Raw genomic sequence first — 19,687 nt, 5'->3', positions numbered from 1 at the left:
AGTTCTGGTGTTGGGGTAGAATGATCACATCCCCCTCCCCTGTAGTTCTGGTGTTGGGTAGAATGATCACATCCCCCTCCCCTGTAGTTCTGGTGTTGGGGTAGAATGATCACATCCCCCTCCCCTGTAGTTCTGGTGTTGGGGTAGAATGATCGCATCCCCCTCCCCTGTAGTTCTGGTGTTGGGGTAGAATGATCGCATCCCCCTCCCCTGTAGTTCTGGTGTTGGGGTAGAATGATCGCATCCCCCTCCCCTGTAGTTCTGGTGTTGGGGTAGAATGATCACATCCCCCTCCTCTGTAGTTCTGGTGTTGGGGTAGAATGATCACATCCCCCTCTCCTGTAGTTCTGGTGTTGGGTAGAATGATCACATCCTCCTCCCCTGTAGTTCTGGTGTTGGGTAGAATGATCACATCCCCCTCCCCTCTAGTTCTGGTGTTGGGGTAGAATGATCACATCCCCCTCCCCTGTAGTTCTGGTGTTGGGTAGAATGATCACATCCCCCTCCCCCTGTAGTTCTGGTGTTGGGTAGAATGATCACATCCCCCTCCCCTGTAGTTCTGGTGTTGTGTAGAATGATCATATCCCCCTCCCCTGTAGCTCTGGTGTTGGGGTAGAATGATCACATCCCCCTCCCCTGTAGCTCTGGTGTTGGGGTAGAATGATCACATCCCCCTCCTCTGTAGTTCTGGTGTTGGGGTAGAATGATCACATCCCCCTCCTCTGTAGTTCTGGTGTTGGGGTAGAATGATCACAGCCCCCTCCCCTGTAGTTCTGGTGTTGGGGTAGAATGATCACATCCCCCTCCCCTGTAGTTCTGGTGTTGGGTAGAATGATCACATCCCCCTCCCCTGTAGTTCTGGTGTTGGGGTAGAATGATCACATCCCCCTCCCCTGTAGTTCTGGTGTTGGGTAGAATGATCACATCCCTCTCCCCTGTAGTTCTGGTGTTGGGGTAGAATGATCACATCCCCCTCTCCTGTAGTTCTGGTGTTGGGGTAGAATGATCACATCCCCCTCCCCTCTAGTTCTGGTGTTGGGGTAGAATGATCACATCCCCCTCCCCTGTAGTTCTGGTGTTGGGGTAGAATGATCACATCCCCCTCCCCTGTAGTTCTGGTGTTGGGGTAGAATGATCACATCCCCCTCCCCTGTAGTTCTGGTGTTGGGTAGAATGATCACATCCCCCTCCCCTGTAGTTCTGGTGTTGGGTAGAATGATCACACCCCCCCCCCCCCCTGTAGTTCTGGTGTTGGGTAGAATGATCACATCCCCCTCCCCTGTAGTTCTGGTGTTGGGGTAGAATGATCACATCCTCCCCCCCTGTAGTTCTGGTGTTGGGGTAGAATGATCACATCCCCCTCCCCTGTAGTTCTGGTGTTGTGTAGAATGATCACATCCCCCTCCCCTGTAGTTCTGGTGTTTGGGTAGAATGATCACATCCCTCTCCCCTGTAGTTCTGGTGTTTGGTAGAATGATCACATCCCTCTCCCCTGTAGTTCTGGTGTTGGGGTAGAATGATCACATCCCCCTCCCCTGTAGTTCTGGTGTTGGGGTAGAATGATCACATCCCTCTCCCCTGTAGTTCTGGTGTTGGGTAGAATGATCACATCCCTCTCCCCTGTAGTTCTGGTGTTGGGGTAGAATGATCACATCCCCCTCCCCTGTAGTTCTGGTGTTGGGGTAGAATGATCACATCCCTCTCCCCTGTAGTTCTGGCGTTGGGTAGAATGATCACATCCCCCTCCCCTGTAGTTCTGTTGTTGGGTAGAATGATCACATCCCAACTCCCCTGTAGTTCTGGTGTTGGGGTAGAATGATCACATCCCCCTCCCCGATAGTTCTGGTGTTGGGGTAGAATGATCACATCCCCCTCCCCTGTAGTTCTGGTGTTGGGTAGAATGATCACATCCCCCTCCCCTGTAGTTCTGGTGTTGTGTAGAATGATCACATCCCCCACCCCTGTAGTTCTGGTGTTGGGGTAGAATGATCACATCCCCCTCCCCTGTAGTTCTGGTGTTGGGTAGAATGATCACATCCCCCTCCCCTGTAGTTCTGGTGTTGTGTAGAATGATCACATCCCCCTCCCCTGTAGTTCTGGTGTTGGGGTAGAATGATCACATCCCCCTCCCCTGTAGTTCTGGTGTTGTGTAGAATGATCCTATCCCCCTCCCCTGTAGTTCTGGTGTTGGGTAGAATGATCACCCCCCCCCCCCCCCCCTCCTCTCTAGTTCTGGTGTTGGGTAGAATGATCACATCCCCCTCCCCTGTAGTTCTGGTGTTGGGGTAGAATGATCACCACCCCCCCCCCCTCCCCCTCCCCTCTAGTTCTGGTGTTGGGTAGAATGATCACATCCCCCTCCCCTGTAGTTCTGGTGTTGTGTAGAATGATCACATCCCCCTCCCCTGTAGTTCTGGTGTTGGGGTAGAATGATCACATCCCCCTCCCCTGTAGTTCTGGTGTTGTGTAGAATGATCACATCCCCCTCCCCTGTAGTTCTGGTGTTGGGTAGAATGATCACATCCCCCTCCCCTGTAGTTCTGGTGTTCGGTAGAATGATCACCCCCCCCCCCCCCCCCCCTCCCCTCTAGTTCTGGTGTTGTGTAGAATGATCACATCCCCCTCTCCTCTAGTTCTGGTGTTGGGTAGAATGATCACATCCCCCTCCCCTGTAGTTCTGGTGTTGGGGTAGAATGATCACATCCCCCTCCCCTGTAGTTCTGGTGTTGGGTAGAATGATCACATCCCCCTCCCCTGTAGTTCTGGTGTTGGGGTAGAATGATCACATCCCCCTCCCCTGTAGTTCTGGTGTTGGGTAGAATGATCACATCCCCCTCTGTAGTTCTGGTGTTGGGGTAGAATGATCACATCCCCCTCCCCTCTAGTTCTGGTGTTGGGTAGAATGATCACATCCCCCTCCCCTGTAGTTCTGGTGTTGGGTAGAATGATCACATCCCCCTCCTCTGTAGTTCTGGCGTTGGGGTAGAATGATCACATCCCCCTCCCCTGTAGTTCTGGTGTTGGGTAGAATGATCACATCCCCCTCCTTCTGTTGTTGGGGTAGAATTATCACAATCCCCCTCCCCTGTAGTTCTGGTGTTGGGGTAGAATGATCACATCCCCCTCCTCTGTAGTTCTGGTGTTGGGGTAGAATGATCACATCCCCCTCCCCTGTAGTTCTGGTGTTGGGGTAGAATGATCACATCCCCCTCCCATGTAGTTCTGGTGTTGGGGTAGAATGATCACATCCCCCTCCCCTGTAGTTCTGGTGTTGGGGTTGAATGATCACATCCCCCTCCCCTGTAGTTCTGGTGTTGGGTAGAATGATCACATCCCCCTCCCCTCTAGTTCTGGTGTTGGGGTAGAATGATCACATCCCCCTCCCCTGTAGTTCTGGTGTTGGGGTAGAATGATCACATCCCCCTCCCCTGTAGTTCTGGTGTTGGGGTAGAATGATCACATCCCCCTCCCCTGTAGTTCTGGTGTTGGGTAGAATGATCACATCCCCCTCCCCTGTAGTTCTGGTGTTGGGGTAGAATGATCACATCCCCCTCCCCTGTAGTTCTGGTGTTGGGGTAGAATGATCACAATCCCCCTCCCCTGTAGTTCTGGTGTTGGGGTAGAATGATCACATCGCCCTCCCCTCTAGTTCTGGTGTTGGGGTAGAATGATCACATCCCCCTCCCCTGTAGTTCTGGTGTTGGGGTAGAATGATCACATCCCCCTCCCCTGTAGTTCTGGTGTTGGGGTAGAATGATCACATCCCCCTCCCATGTAGTTCTGGTGTTGGGGTAGAATGATCACATCCCCCTCCCCTGTAGTTCTGGTGTTGGGGTTGAATGATCACATCCCCCTCCCCTGTAGTTCTGGTGTTGGGGTAGAATGATCACATCCCCCTCCCCTGTAGTTCTGGTGTTGGGTAGAATGATCACATCCCCCTCCCCTGTAGTTCTGGTGTTGTGTAGAATGATCACATCCCCCTCCCCTGTAGTTCTTGTGTTGGGGTAGAATGATCACATCCCCCTCCCCTGTAGCTCTACTCAACCCATCTCATCTGTCTATATATTAACACAGCTCTATCCCCCTCTTCTCTCTCCTCTCTCCCTCCCTCCCTCCTCGTATAGCTTCTCATCTTCTGTGAGAGCACAATCAGAGGATGGAGAGAAGCAGAGGGAGGGAGGGGAGAGTGGATGGATTATTTTCCTCCTTCATATTAATGCGTGTGGTATTCATTAGTCCTTCCTAATTAATTCTCACTCTCATCTGCCCTCCTTCCCCGTCTCCCTCCCTCCCCCTCTCTCCTTCCCCGTCTCCCTCCCTCCCCCTCTCTCCTTCCCCGTCTCCTTCCCTCCCCCTCTCTCCTTCCCCGTCTCCCTCCCTCCCCCTCTCTCCTTCCCCGTCTCCCTCCCTCCCCCTCTCTCCTTCCCCGTCTCCCTCCCTCCCCCTCTCTCCTTCCCCGTCTCCCTCCCTCCCCCTCTCTCCTTCCCCGTCTCCCTCCCTCCCCCTCTCTCCTTCCCCGTATCCCTCCCTCCCCCTCTCTCCTTCCCCGTCTCCCTCCTTCCCCCTCTCTTCTCTCCCGTCTCCCTCCCTCCCCCTCTCTCCTTCCCCGTCTCCCTCCCTCCCCCTCTCTCTCCTTCCCCGTCTCTCTCCCTCCCCCTCTCTCCTTCACCGCCTCCCTCCCTCCCCCTCTCTCCTACCCCGTCTCCCTCCCTCCCCCTCTCTCCTTCCCCGTCTCCCTCCCTCCCCCTCTCTCCTTCCCCCGTCTCCCTCCCTCCCCCTCTCTCCTTCCCCGTCTCCCTCCCTCCCCCTCTCTCCTTCCCCGTCTCCCTCCCTCCCCCTCTCTCCTTCCCCGTCTCCCTCCCTCCCCCTCTCTCCTTCCCCGTCTCCCTCCCTCCCCCTCTCTCCTTCCCCGTCTCCCTCCCTCCCCCTCTCTCCTTCCCCCGTCTCCCTCCCTCCCCCTCTCTCCTTCCCCCGTCTCCCTCCCTCCCCCTCTCTCCTAGAGGAGAGGCCTCTCTTTGATATCTGTAGTTTTGTTCTTCTCTGGATGAATTGAAACTCGTGGAGTGTCTGTCTGTCTGTCTGTCTGTCTGTCTGTCTGCCCTGCCTGTCTGTCTGTCTGTCTGTCTGTCTGTCTGTCTGTCTGCCCTGCCTGTCTGTCTGTCTGTCTGCCCTGCCTGTCTGTCTGTATGTCTGCCTGTCTGTCTGTCTGTCTGCCCTGCCTGTCTGTCTGTCTGTCTGCCTGTCTGTCTGCCTGTCTGCCTGTCTGCCTGTCTGCCTGTCTGTCTGCCTGTCTGCCTGTCTGTCTGTCTGTCTGTCTGTCTGTCTGTCTGTCTGCCCTGCCTGTCTGTCTGTCTGCCCTGCTGTCTGTCTGCCTGTCTGGCTGTCTGTCTGTCTGCCTGTCTGCCTGTCTGCCTGTCTGCCTGCCTGCCTACCTGAACTTGTTCCTGTTTGTTCCACAGCTAGCCTCTGGACCTTTCTCTCTCTCTCTCTCTCTCTCTCTCTCTCTCTCTGTCTCTGTCTGTCTCTTTCTCTCTCTCTCTCTCTCTCTCTCTCTCTCTCTCTGTCTCTGTCTGTCTCTTTCTCTCTCTCTCTCTCTCTCTCTCTCTCTGTCTTTTTTATTTGGGTCTATGAAAGTCAATTACAAATCAGTCTAACATAATGTCTCTTATCCACCACTAATGAGATGGGTGTGGCTGGATGCAAGTCGCGTCAGAGCTTCTCAGAGTCAGGCGGCGCACCTCATCTCTGCCGTCACATCCAACCTGGATCGGTATTCGGTTTTAATACAGACGAGAGCACTGAATCCAGCCCCACACAGATATGAGCTGGATGACTGTTCCCCAGTTGGATGACTGTTCCCCAGTTGGATGTCTGTTTGGATGACTGTTCCCCAGTTGGATGTCTGTTTGGATGGCTGTTCCCCAGTTGGATGACTGTTCCCCAGTCAGATGTCTGTTTGGATGTCTGTTTGGATGACTGTTCCCCAGTTGGATGTCTGTTCCCCAGTTGGATGACTGTTCCCCAGTTGGATGACTGTTCCCCAGTCGGATGACTGTCCCCCAGTTGGATGACTGTCCCCCAGTTGGATGACTGTTCCCCAGTCGGATGTCTGTTCCCCAGTCGGATGTCTGTTCCCCAGTCGGATGACTGTTCCCCAGTCGGATGACTGTTCCCCAGTCGGATGACTGTCCCCCAGTTGGATGACTGTTCCCCAGTTGGATGTCTGGTTGGATGACTGTCCCCCCGTTGGATGACTGTTTGGATGACTGTTCCCCAGTTGGATGACTGTTCCCCAGTCGGATGTCTGTTCCCCAGTTGGATGTCTGGTTGGATGACTGTCCCCCAGTTGGATGACTGTTTGGATGACTGTTCCCCAGTTGGATGTCTGTTCCCCAGTCGGATGTCTGTTTGGATGACTGTTTGGATGTCTGTTCCCCAGTTGGATGTCTGTTCCCCAGTTGGAAGTCTGTTTGGATGACTGTTCCCCAGTCGGATGTCTGTTCCCCAGTCGGATGTCTGTTCCCCAGTTGGATGTCTGTTCCCCAGTTGGATGTCTGTTCCCCAGTCGGATGTCTGTTCCCCAGTCGGATGTCTGTTCCCCAGTTGGATGTCTGTTCCCCAGTTGGATGTCTGTTCCCCAGTTGGATGTCTGTTCCCCAGTTGGATGTCTGTTTGGATGACTGTTCCCCAGTTGGATGACTGTTCCCCAGTCGGATGACTGTCCCCCAGTTGGATGACTGTTCCCCAGTCGGATGTCTGTTCCCCAGTCGGATGTCTGTTCCCCAGTCGGATGTCTGTTCCCCAGTCGGATGTCTGTTCCCCAGTTGGATGACTGTTCCCCAGTTGGATGACTGTTCCCCAGTTGGATGACTGTTCCCCAGTCGGATGACTGTCCCCCAGTTGGATGACTGTTCCCCAGTTGGATGTCTGGTTGGATGACTGTCCCCCAGTTGGATGACTGTTTGGATGACTGTTCCCCAGTTGGATGACTGTTCCCCAGTCGGATGTCTGTTCCCCAGTTGGATGTCTGGTTGGATGACTGTCCCCCAGTTGGATGACTGTTTGGATGACTGTTCCCCAGTTGGATGTCTGTTCCCCAGTCGGATGTCTGTTTGGATGACTGTTTGGATGTCTGTTCCCCAGTTGGATGTCTGTTCCCCAGTTGGAAGTCTGTTTGGATGACTGTTCCCCAGTCGGATGTCTGTTCCCCAGTCGGATGTCTGTTCCCCAGTCGGATGTCTGTTCCCCAGTTGGAAGTCTGTTTGGATGACTGTTCCCCAGTCGGATGTCTGTTCCCCAGTTGGATGACTGTTCCCCAGTCGGATGTCTGTTCCCCAGTTGGATGTCTGTTCCCCAGTTGGATGTCTGTTCCCCAGTCGGATGTCTGTTCCCCAGTCGGATGTCTGTTCCCCAGTCGGATGTCTGTTCCCCAGTCGGATGTCTGTTCCCCAGTCGGATGTCTGTTCCCCAGTCGGATGTCTGTTCCCCAGTCGGATGTCTGTTTGGATGACTGTTCCCCAGTTGGATGTCTGTTCCCCAGTCGGATGTCTGTTCCCCAGTTGGATGTCTGTTTGGATGACTGTTCCCCAGTTGGATGTCTGTTCCCCAGTTGGATGTCTGTTCCCCAGTTGGATGACTGTTCCCCAGTTGGATGACTGTTCCCCAGTTGGATGACTGTTCCCCAGTTGGATGACTGTCCCCCAGTTGGATGACTGTTCCCCAGTCGGATGTCTGTTCCCCAGTCGGATGTCTGTTCCCCAGTCGGATGTCTGTTCCCCAGTCGGATGTCTGTTCCCCAGTTGGATGACTGTTCCCCAGTTGGATGACTGTTCCCCAGTTGGATGACTGTTCCCCAGTCGGATGACTGTCCCCCAGTTGGATGACTGTTCCCCAGTTGGATGTCTGGTTGGATGACTGTCCCCCAGTTGGATGACTGTTTGGATGACTGTTCCCCAGTTGGATGACTGTTCCCCAGTCGGATGTCTGTTCCCCAGTTGGATGTCTGGTTGGATGACTGTCCCCCAGTTGGATGACTGTTTGGATGACTGTTCCCCAGTTGGATGTCTGTTCCCCAGTCGGATGTCTGTTTGGATGACTGTTTGGATGTCTGTTCCCCAGTTGGATGTCTGTTCCCCAGTTGGAAGTCTGTTTGGATGACTGTTCCCCAGTCGGATGTCTGTTCCCCAGTCGGATGTCTGTTCCCCAGTCGGATGTCTGTTCCCCAGTTGGAAGTCTGTTTGGATGACTGTTCCCCAGTCGGATGTCTGTTCCCCAGTTGGATGACTGTTCCCCAGTCGGATGTCTGTTCCCCAGTTGGATGTCTGTTCCCCAGTTGGATGTCTGTTCCCCAGTCGGATGTCTGTTCCCCAGTCGGATGTCTGTTCCCCAGTCGGATGTCTGTTCCCCAGTCGGATGTCTGTTCCCCAGTCGGATGTCTGTTCCCCAGTCGGATGTCTGTTCCCCAGTCGGATGTCTGTTTGGATGACTGTTCCCCAGTTGGATGTCTGTTCCCCAGTCGGATGTCTGTTCCCCAGTTGGATGTCTGTTTGGATGACTGTTCCCCAGTTGGATGTCTGTTCCCCAGTTGGATGTCTGTTCCCCAGTTGGATGACTGTTCCCCAGTTGGATGACTGTTCCCCAGTTGGATGACTGTTCCCCAGTTGGATGTCTGTTTGGATGTCTGTTACCCAGTTGGATGTCTGTTTGGATGACTGTTCCCCAGTTGGATGACTGTTCCCCAGTTGGATGACTGTTCCCCAGTTGGATGTCTGTTCCCCAGTTGGATGACTGTTCCCCAGTTGGATGACTGTTCCCCAGTTGAATGTCTGTTCCCCAGTTGGATGACTGTTCCCCAGTCGGATGTCTGTTCCCCAGTCGGATGTCTGTTCCCCAGTCGGATGTCTGTTCCCCAGTCGGATGTCTGTTCCCCAGTCGGATGTCTGTTCCCCAGTTGGATGACTGTTCCCCAGTTGGATGTCTGTTTGGATGTCTGTTCCCCAGTTGGATGACTGTTCCCCAGTTGGATGACTGTTCCCCAGTTGGATGACTGTTTGGATGTCTGTTCCCCAGTTGGATGACTGTTTGGATGACTGTTCCCCAGTCGGATGACTGTTCCCCAGTTGGATGACTGTTCCCCAGTCGGATGACTGTTCCCCAGTTGGATGTCTGTTCCCCAGTCGGATGTCTGTTCCCCAGTCGGATGTCTGTTCCCCAGTCGGATGTCTGTTCCCCAGTCGGATGTCTGTTTGGATGACTGTTCCCCAGTCGGATGTCTGTTCCCCAGTTGGATGACTGTTCCCCAGTTGGATGAATGTTCCCCAGTTGGATGTCTGTTCCCCAGTTGGATGTCTGTTTGGATGACTGTTCCCCAGTTGGATGTCTGTTCCCCAGTTGGATGTCTGTTCCCCAGTTGGATGACTGTTCCCCAGTTGGATGACTGTTCCCCAGTTGGATGTCTGTTTGGATGTCTGTTACCCAGTTGGATGTCTGTTTGGATGACTGTTCCCCAGTTGGATGACTGTTCCCCAGTTGGATGACTGTTCCCCAGTTGGATGTCTGTTCCCCAGTTGGATGACTGTTCCCCAGTTGGATGACTGTTCCCCAGTTGAATGTCTGTTCCCCAGTTGGATGACTGTTCCCCAGTCGGATGTCTGTTCCCCAGTCGGATGTCTGTTTGGATGACTGTTTGGATGTCTGTTCCCCAGTTGGATGTCTGTTCCCCAGTTGGAAGTCTGTTTGGATGACTGTTCCCCAGTCGGATGTCTGTTCCCCAGTCGGATGTCTGTTCCCCAGTTGGATGTCTGTTCCCCAGTTGGATGTCTGTTCCCCAGTCGGATGTCTGTTCCCCAGTCGGATGTCTGTTCCCCAGTCGGATGTCTGTTCCCCAGTCGGATGTCTGTTTGGATGACTGTTCCCCAGTTGGATGTCTGTTCCCCAGTCGGATGTCTGTTCCCCAGTTGGATGTCTGTTTGGATGACTGTTCCCCAGTTGGATGTCTGTTCCCCAGTTGGATGTCTGTTCCCCAGTTGGATGACTGTTCCCCAGTTGGATGACTGTTCCCCAGTTGGATGACTGTTCCCCAGTTGGATGTCTGTTTGGATGACTGTTCCCCAGTTGGATGTCTGTTCCCCAGTTGGATGTCTGTTCCCCAGTTGGATGACTGTTCCCCAGTTGGATGACTGTTCCCCAGTTGGATGACTGTTCCCCAGTTGGATGTCTGTTTGGATGTCTGTTACCCAGTTGGATGTCTGTTTGGATGACTGTTCCCCAGTTGGATGTCTGTTCCCCAGTTGGATGACTGTTCCCCAGTTGGATGACTGTTCCCCAGTTGAATGTCTGTTCCCCAGTTGGATGACTGTTCCCCAGTCGGATGTCTGTTCCCCAGTCGGATGTCTGTTCCCCAGTCGGATGTCTGTTCCCCAGTCGGATGTCTGTTCCCCAGTCGGATGTCTGTTCCCCAGTTGGATGACTGTTCCCCAGTTGGATGTCTGTTTGGATGTCTGTTCCCCAGTTGGATGACTGTTCCCCAGTTGGATGACTGTTCCCCAGTTGGATGACTGTTTGGATGTCTGTTCCCCAGTTGGATGACTGTTTGGATGACTGTTCCCCAGTCGGATGACTGTTCCCCAGTTGGATGACTGTTCCCCAGTCGGATGACTGTTCCCCAGTTGGATGTCTGTTCCCCAGTCGGATGTCTGTTCCCCAGTCGGATGTCTGTTCCCCAGTCGGATGTCTGTTTGGATGACTGTTCCCCAGTCGGATGTCTGTTCCCCAGTTGGATGACTGTTCCCCAGTTGGATGAATGTTCCCCAGTTGGATGTCTGTTCCCCAGTTGGATGTCTGTTTGGATGACTGTTCCCCAGTTGGATGTCTGTTCCCCAGTTGGATGTCTGTTCCCCAGTTGGATGACTGTTCCCCAGTTGGATGACTGTTCCCCAGTTGGATGTCTGTTTGGATGTCTGTTACCCAGTTGGATGTCTGTTTGGATGACTGTTCCCCAGTTGGATGACTGTTCCCCAGTTGGATGACTGTTCCCCAGTTGGATGTCTGTTCCCCAGTTGGATGACTGTTCCCCAGTTGGATGACTGTTCCCCAGTTGAATGTCTGTTCCCCAGTTGGATGACTGTTCCCCAGTCGGATGTCTGTTCCCCAGTCGGATGTCTGTTTGGATGACTGTTTGGATGTCTGTTCCCCAGTTGGATGTCTGTTCCCCAGTTGGAAGTCTGTTTGGATGACTGTTCCCCAGTCGGATGTCTGTTCCCCAGTCGGATGTCTGTTCCCCAGTTGGATGTCTGTTCCCCAGTTGGATGTCTGTTCCCCAGTTGGATGTCTGTTCCCCAGTCGGATGTCTGTTCCCCAGTCGGATGTCTGTTCCCCAGTTGGATGTCTGTTCCCCAGTTGGATGTCTGTTCCCCAGTTGGATGTCTGTTCCCCAGTTGGATGTCTGTTCCCCAGTTGGATGTCTGTTTGGATGACTGTTCCCCAGTTGGATGACTGTTCCCCAGTCGGATGACTGTCCCCCAGTTGGATGACTGTTCCCCAGTCGGATGTCTGTTCCCCAGTCGGATGTCTGTTCCCCAGTCGGATGTCTGTTCCCCAGTTGGATGTCTGTTCCCCAGTTGGATGTCTGTTCCCCAGTCGGATGTCTGTTCCCCTGTCGGATGTCTGTTCCCCAGTTGGATGTCTGTTCCCCAGTTGGATGTCTGTTCCCCAGTTGGATGTCTGTTTGGATGACTGTTCCCCAGTTGGATGACTGTTCCCCAGTCGGATGACTGTTCCCCAGTCGGATGACTGTCCCCCAGTTGGATGTCTGTTCCCCAGTTGGATGTCTGTTCCCCAGTTGGATGACTGTTCCCCAGTTGGATGACTGTTCCCCAGTCGGATGACTGTCCCCCAGTTGGATGACTGTTCCCCAGTTGGATGCCTGGTTGGATGACTGTCCCCCAGTTGGATGACTGTTTGAATGACTGTTCCCCAGTTGGATGACTGTTCCCCAGTCGGATGTCTGTTCCCCAGTTGGATGTCTGGTTGGATGACTGTCCCCCAGTTGGATGACTGTTTGGATGACTGTTCCCCAGTTGGATGTCTGTTCCCCAGTCGGATGTCTGTTTGGATGACTGTTTGGATGTCTGTTCCCCAGTTGGATGTCTGTTCCCCAGTTGGAAGTCTGTTTGGATGACTGTTCCCCAGTTGGATGACTGTTCCCCAGTTGGATGACTGTTCCCCAGTCGGATGTCTGTTCCCCAGTCGGATGTCTGTTCCCCAGTCGGATGTCTGTTCCCCAGTCGGATGTCTGTTCCCCAGTCGGATGTCTGTTCCCCAGTTGGATGTCTGTTTGGATGACTGTTCCCCAGTTGGATGTCTGTTTGGATGACTGTTTCCCAGTTGGATGTCTGTTCCCCAGTTGGATGTCTGTTCCCCAGTTGGATGACTGTTCCCCAGTTGGATGACTGTTCCCCAGTTGGATGACTGTTCCCCAGTTGGATGTCTGTTAAGGATGTCTGTTACCCAGTTGGATGTCTGTTTGGATGACTGTTCCCCAGTTGGATGACTGTTCCCCAGTTGGATGACTGTTCCCCAGTTGGATGTCTGTTCCCCAGTTGGATGACTGTTCCCCAGTTGGATGACTGTTCCCCAGTTGAATGTCTGTTCCCCAGTTGGATGACTGTTCCCCAGTCGGATGTCTGTTCCCCAGTCGGATGTCTGTTCCCCAGTTGGATGTCTGTTCCCCAGTTGGATGTCTGTTCCCCAGTTGGATGACTGTTCCCCAGTTGGATGACTGTTGCCCAGTTGGATGACTGTTGCCCAGTTGGATGACTGTTCCCCAGTTGGATGACTGTTTGGATGACTGTTCCCCAGTTGGATGTCTGTTCCCCAGTTGGATGACTGTTCCCCAGTTGGATGTCTGTTCCCCAGTTGGATGACTGTTCCCCAGTTTGATGACTGTTCCCCAGTTGGATGACTGTTCCCCAGATGGATGACTGTTCCCCAGTTGGATGTCTGTTCCCCAGTTGGATGTCTGTTCCCCAGATGGATGACTGTTCCCCAGTTGGATGTCTGTTCCCCAGTTGGATGTCTGTTCCCCAGTTGGATGACTGTTCCCCAGTTGGATGACTGTTCCCCAGTTGGATGACTGTTCCCCAGTTGGATGTATGTTCCCCAGTCGGATGTCTGTTCCCCAGTCGGATGACTGTTCCCCAGTTGGATGACTGTTCCCCAGTTGGATGTCTGTTCCCCAGTTGGATGACTGTTCCCCAGTTGGATGACTGTTCCCCAGTCGGATGACTATTCCCCAGTCGGATGTCTGTTTGGATGACTGTTCCCCAGATGGATGACTGTTCCCCAGTTGGATGTCTGTTCCCCAGTTGGATGTCTGTTCCCCAGTTGGATGTCTGTTCCCCAGTTGGATGACTGTTCCCCAGTTGGATGTCTGTTCCCCAGTTGGATGACTGTTCCCCAGTTGGATGACTGTTCCCCAGTCGGATGACTGTTCCCCATTTGGGAAAATCAAAAGACATCAGCCAAGACCTTAGAAAAAAAATGGTAGACCTCCACAAGTCTGGTTCTTCCTTGGGAGCAATTTCCAAACACCTGAGCTGTCCTGGGGAAGCTGTCCTGGGGAAGCTGTCCTGGGGGAGCTGTCCTGGGGAAGCTGTCCTGGGGAAGCTGTCCTGGGGAAGCTGTCCTGGAGGAGCTGTCCTGGGGAAGCTGTCCTGGGGAAGCTGTCCTGGAGGAGCTGTCCTGGGGAAGCTGTCCTGGGGAAGCTGTCCTGGGGGAGCTGTCCTGGGGAAGCTGTCCTGGGGGAGCTGTCCTGGGGAAGCTGTCCTGGGGAAGCTGTCCTGGGGAAGCTGTCCTGGGGAAGCTGTCCTGGGGGAGCTGTCCTGGGGAAGCTGTCCTGGGGAAGCTGTCCTAGGGAAGCTGTTCTAGGGGAGCTGTCCTGGGGAATCTGTCCTCGGGAAGCTGTCCTAGGGGAGCTGTCCTGGGGAAGCTGTCCTGGGGAAGCTGTCCTAGGGGAGCTGTCCTGGGGAAGCTGTCCTATGGGAGCTGTCCTGGGGAAGCTGTCCTAGGGGAGCTGTCCTGCGGAAGCTGTCCTAGGGGAGCTGTCCTGGGGAAGCTGTCCTGGGGAAACTGTCCTGGGGACGCTGTCCTGGGGAAGCTGTCCTGGGGGAGCTGTCCTGGGGAAGCTGTCCTGGGGACGCTGTCCTGGGGACGCTGTCCTGGGGGACTTGCTCATCCGTGCATGCAGGCAGTTTAGAGGGAACATTGGTGACAATGCTCGTGGCTAATCACACCCCATAAATGGAGGAAACACTACAATGGACACGTGGCTAGCAGTAATCACACCACATGCCAAGAATATTAAAAACCCCACACAGGGAAAGATGGAGAGGGAAATAAACATTTAAACAATTCATATTAGTCAGTACAGGTGTAGGATCTTCATTTGATCACCTTGTTGTTGCAGGAAATTTAAAAAGTTTCCACTTTAAGATGTCAGACTTGATTTGCCACTAACATAACATTTACCAACCCCTACAAAAATGTCCATTCATTTTATTCCACACAATAATTCACATTTCCTATTGCTGCAGGATAATTTTCCTGCTGTGAGAAACTGGTCAAATCAATATCCTACATCTGTAGCTGCTCAGAGTCATGATCATCATGGAAACAGTTTAACAGCCGGGGGGGGGGGGTGTGTGTGTGTTATGCCAGGGTGAGGTAACAGCTATGCCAGGGTGAGGTTACAGCTATGCCAGGGTGAGGTAACAGCTATGCCAGGGTGAGGTAACAGCTATTCCAGAGTGAGGTTACAGCTATGCCAGGGTGAGGTAACAGCTATGCCAGGGTGAGGTTAGAGCTATGTCAGGGTGAGGTAACAGCTATGCCAGGGTGAGGTTACAGCTATGCCAGGGTGAGATACCAGCTATGCCAGGGTGAGGTAACAGCTATGCCAGGGTGAGGTAACAGCCATGCCAGGGTGAGGTCACAGCTATGCCAGGGTGAGGTAACAGCTATGCCAGGGTGAGGTAACAGCTATGCCAGGGTGAGGTCACAGCTATGCCAGGGTGAGGTCACAGCTATGCCAGGGTGAGGTCACAGCTATGCCAGGGTGAGGTTACAGCTATGCCATGGTGAGGTCACAGCTATGCCAGGGTGAGGTCACAGCTATGCCAGGGTGAGGTTACAGCTATGCCATGGTGAGGTCACAGCTATGCCAGGGTGAGGTTACAGCTATGCCAGGGTGAGGTAACATCTCTGCCAGGGTGACGTAACAGCTATGCCAGGGTGACGTAACAGCTATGCCAGGGTGGGGTAACAGCTATGCCAGGGTGAGGTTACAGCTATGCCAGGGTGAGGTTACAGCTATGCCAGGGTGAGGTCACAGCTATGCCAGGGTGAGGTAACAGCTATGCCAGGGTGAGGTTACAGCTATGCCAGGGTGAGGTCACAGCTATGCCAGGGTGAGGTCACAGCTATGCCAGGGTGAGGTTACAGCTATGCCAGGGTGAGGTAACATCTCTGCCAGGGTGAGGTAACAGCTATGCCAGGGTGGGGTAACAGCTATGCCAGGGTGAGGTAACAGCTATGCCAGGGTGAGGTAACAGCTATGCCAGGGTGAGGTCACAGCTATGCCAGGGTGAGGTTACAGCTATGCCAGGGTGAGGTAACATCTCTGCCAGGGTGAGGTAACATCTCTGCCAGGGTGAGGTAACAGCTATGCCAGGGTGAGGTACCAGCTATGCCAGGGTGAGGTCACAGCTATGCCAGGGTGAGGTCACAGCTATGCCAGGGTGAGGTTACAGCTATGCCAGGGGGAGATAACAGCTATGCCAGGGTGAGGTTACAGCTATGCCAGGGTGAGGTTACAGCTATGCCAGGGTGAGGTTACAGCTATGCCAGGGTGAGGTAACAGCTATGCCAGGGTGAGTATGCCAGGGTGAGGTTACAGCTATGCCAGGGTGAGGTTACAGCTATGCCAGGGTGAGGTTACAGCTATGCCAGGGTGAGGTTACAGCTATGCCAGGGGGAGGTAACAGCTATGCCAGGGTGAGTTTACAGCTATGCCAGGGTGAGTATGCCAGGGTGATGTACAGCTATGCCAGGGTGAGGTAACAGCTATGCCAGGGTGAGGTAACAGCTATGCCAGGGTGAGGTAACAGCTATGCCAGGGTGAGGTAACAGCTATGCCAGGGTGAGGTAACAGCTATGCCAGGGTGAGGTAACAGCTATGCCAGGGTGAGGTTACAGCTATGCCAGGGTGAGGTAACAGCTATGCCAGGGTGAGGTTACAGCTATGCCAGGGTGAGGTTACAGCTATGCCAGGGTGAGTATGCCAGGGTGAGGTACAGCTATACCAGGGTGAGGTAACAGCTATTCCAGAGTGAGGTAACAGCTATGCCAGGGTGAGTATGCCAGGGTGAGGTACAGCTATGCCAGGGTGAGGTAACAGCTATTCCAGAGTGAGGTAACAGCTATGCCAGGGTGAGGTTACAGCTATGCCAGGGTGAGGTCACAGCTATGCCAGGGTGAGGTAACAGCTATGCCAGGGTGAGGTTACAGCTATGCCAGGGTGAGGTCACAGCTATGCCAGGGTGAGGTCACAGCTATGCCAGGGTGAGGTTACAGCTATGCCAGGGTGAGGTAACATCTCTGCCAGGGTGAGGTAACAGCTATGCCAGGGTGGGGTAACAGCTATGCCAGGGTGAGGTAACAGCTATGCCAGGGTGAGGTAACAGCTATGCCAGGGTGAGGTCACAGCTATGCCAGGGTGAGGTTACAGCTATGCCAGGGTGAGGTAACATCTCTGCCAGGGTGAGGTAACATCTCTGCCAGGGTGAGGTAACAGCTATGCCAGGGTGAGGTACCAGCTATGCCAGGGTGAGGTCACAGCTATGCCAGGGTGAGGTCACAGCTATGCCAGGGTGAGGTTACAGCTATGCCAGGGGGAGGTAACAGCTATGCCAGGGTGAGGTTACAGCTATGCCAGGGTGAGGTTACAGCTATGCCAGGGTGAGGTTACAGCTATGCCAGGGTGAGGTAACAGCTATGCCAGGGTGAGTATGCCAGGGTGAGGTTACAGCTATGCCAGGGTGAGGTTACAGCTATGCCAGGGTGAGGTTACAGCTATGCCAGGGTGAGGTTACAGCTATGCCAGGGGGAGGTAACAGCTATGCCAGGGTGAGTTTACAGCTATGCCAGGGTGAGTATGCCAGGGTGATGTACAGCTATGCCAGGGTGAGGTAACAGCTATGCCAGGGTGAGGTAACAGCTATGCCAGGGTGAGGTAACAGCTATGCCAGGGTGAGGTAACAGCTATGCCAGGGTGAGGTAACAGCTATGCCAGGGTGAGGTTACAGCTATGCCAGGGTGAGGTAACAGCTATGCCAGGGTGAGGTTACAGCTATGCCAGGGTGAGGTTACAGCTATGCCAGGGTGAGTATGCCAGGGTGAGGTACAGCTATACCAGGGTGAGGTAACAGCTATTCCAGAGTGAGGTAACAGCTATGCCAGGGTGAGTATGCCAGGGTGAGGTACAGCTATGCCAGGGTGAGGTAACAGCTATTCCAGAGTGAGGTAACAGCTATGCCAGGGTGAGTTTACAGCTATGCCAGGGTGAGGTTACAGCTATGCCAGGGTGAGATAACAGCTATGCCAGGGTGAGGTAACAGCTATGCCAGGGTGAGGTTACAGCTATGCCAGGGTGAGGTAACAGCTATGCCAGGGTGAGTATGCCAGGGTGAGGTAGCAGCTATGCCAGGGTGAGGTAACAGCTATGCCAGGGTGAGGTAACAGCTATGCCAGGGTGAGGTAACAGCTATGCCAGGGTGAGGTAACAGCTATGCCAGGGTGAGGTTACAGCTATGCCAGGGTGAGGTTACAGCTATGCCAGGGTTAGGTAACAGCTATGCCAGGGTTAGGTAACAGCTATGCCAGGGTGAGGTAAAAGCTATGCCAGGGTGAGGTCACAGCTATGCCAGGGTGAGGTTACAGCTATGCCAGGGTGAGGTAACAGCTATGCCAGGGTGAGGTAACAGCTATGCCAGGGTGAGGTAACAGCTATGCCAGGGTGAGGTAACAGCTATGCCAGGGTGAGGTAACAGCTATGCCAGGGTGAGGTAACAGCTATGCCAGGGTGAGGTAACAGCTATGCCAGGGTGAGGTTACAGCTATGCCAGGGTGAGGTAACAGAATAATGGGTCCTACCTGTTGATGGTGTTTGTGTGTTTTCAATCCTGCCGACTAATAATGTGTGTTTTTCTCTTCTCTCTCTGTGTGTGTGTGTGTGTGTGTGTTTTCTCTTCTCTCTCTCTCTCTCTCTGTGTGTGTGTGTGTGTGTGTGTGTGTGTGTGTGTGTGTGTGTGTGTGTGTGTGTGTGTGTGTGTGTTTTCTCTTCTCTCTCTCTCTCTGTGTGTGTGTGTGTGTGTGTGTGTGTGTGTCTGTGTGTGTGTGTGTGTGTGTGTGTGTGTGTGTGTGTGTGTGTGTGTACAGCAGCCTGACCAAGACAGTGGAGATCTCAGGAGAACATGGTCCGTTGGGGATCCACGTTGTTCCTTATGTCTCCTCTCTCAGCGGACGGTGAGTACATCATCCCCCTCTCTGTCATCCCTTTATAGTACATCATCCCCCTTCATCCCCCTCTCTGTCATCCCTTTATAGTACATCATCCCCCTCTCTGTCATCCCTTTATAGTACATCATCCCCCTTCATCCCCCTCTCTGTCATCCCTTTATAGTACATCATCCCCCTCTCTGTCATCCCTTTATAGTACATCATCCCCCTTCATCCCCCTCTCTGTCATCCCTTTATAGTACATCATCCCCCTCTCTGTCATCCCTTTATAGTACATCATCCCCCTCTCTGTCATCCCTTTATAGTACATCATCCCCCTTCATCCCCCTCTCTGTCATCCCTTTATAGTACATCATCCCCCTCTCTGTCATCCCTTTATAGTACATCATCCCCCTCTCTGTCATCCCTTTATAGTACATCATCCCCCTCTCTGTCATCCCTTTATAGTACATCATCCCCCTCTCTGTCATCCCTTTATAGTACATCATCCCCCTCTCTGTCATCCCTTTATAGTACATCATCCCCCTCTCTGTCATCCCTTTATAGTACATCATCCCCCTCTCTGTCATCCCTTTATTCACATCCCTTTATAGTACATCATCCCCCTTCATCCCCCTCTCTGTCATCCCTTTATACACATCCCTTTATAGTACATCATCCCCCTCTCTGTCATCCCTTTATAGTACATCATCCCCCTCTCTGTCATCCCTTTATAGTACATCATCCCCCTTCATCCCCCTCTCTGTCATCCCTTTATAGTACATCATCCCCCTTCATCCCCCTCTCTGTCATCCCTTTATAGTACATCATCCCCCTTCATCCCCCTCTCTGTCATCCCTTTATAGTACATCATCCCCCTCTCTGTCATCACTTTATACACATCCCTTTATAGTACATCATCCCCCTTCATCCCCCTCTCTGTCATCCCTTTATAGTACATCATCCCCCTCTCTGTCATCCCTTTATACACATCCCTTTATAGTACATCATCCCCCTTCATCCCCCTCTCTGTCATCCCTTTATAGTACATCATCCCCCTCTCTGTCATCCCTTTATACACATCCCTTTATAGTACATCATCCCCCTTCATCCCCCTCTCTGTCATCCCTTTATA

At 53.3% G+C, this 19,687-nt stretch overlaps 1 protein-coding gene across 2 annotated transcripts in view; it reads left to right on the top strand.

Moving 5' to 3' along the window:
• LOC129820880 (partitioning defective 3 homolog B-like) overlaps nucleotides 1–19,687 on the top strand; it is a 543,694-nt gene that overhangs the window by 206,278 nt on the left and 317,729 nt on the right. For both annotated transcript variants that reach the window (XM_055877951.1, XM_055877952.1), the window contains exon 6: nucleotides 18,493–18,579. In XM_055877951.1, the coding sequence (XP_055733926.1) occupies nucleotides 18,493–18,579 (87 nt within the window). The remainder of the gene's footprint in view (nucleotides 1–18,492; nucleotides 18,580–19,687) is intronic.

This window comes from Salvelinus fontinalis, chromosome 23 (assembly GCF_029448725.1).
Source record: "Salvelinus fontinalis isolate EN_2023a chromosome 23, ASM2944872v1, whole genome shotgun sequence".
NCBI lineage: Eukaryota > Metazoa > Chordata > Actinopteri > Salmoniformes > Salmonidae > Salvelinus > Salvelinus fontinalis.
Note: the sequence above shows the minus strand (reverse complement) of the source record. Positions and strands in the feature narration are given on the sequence as shown.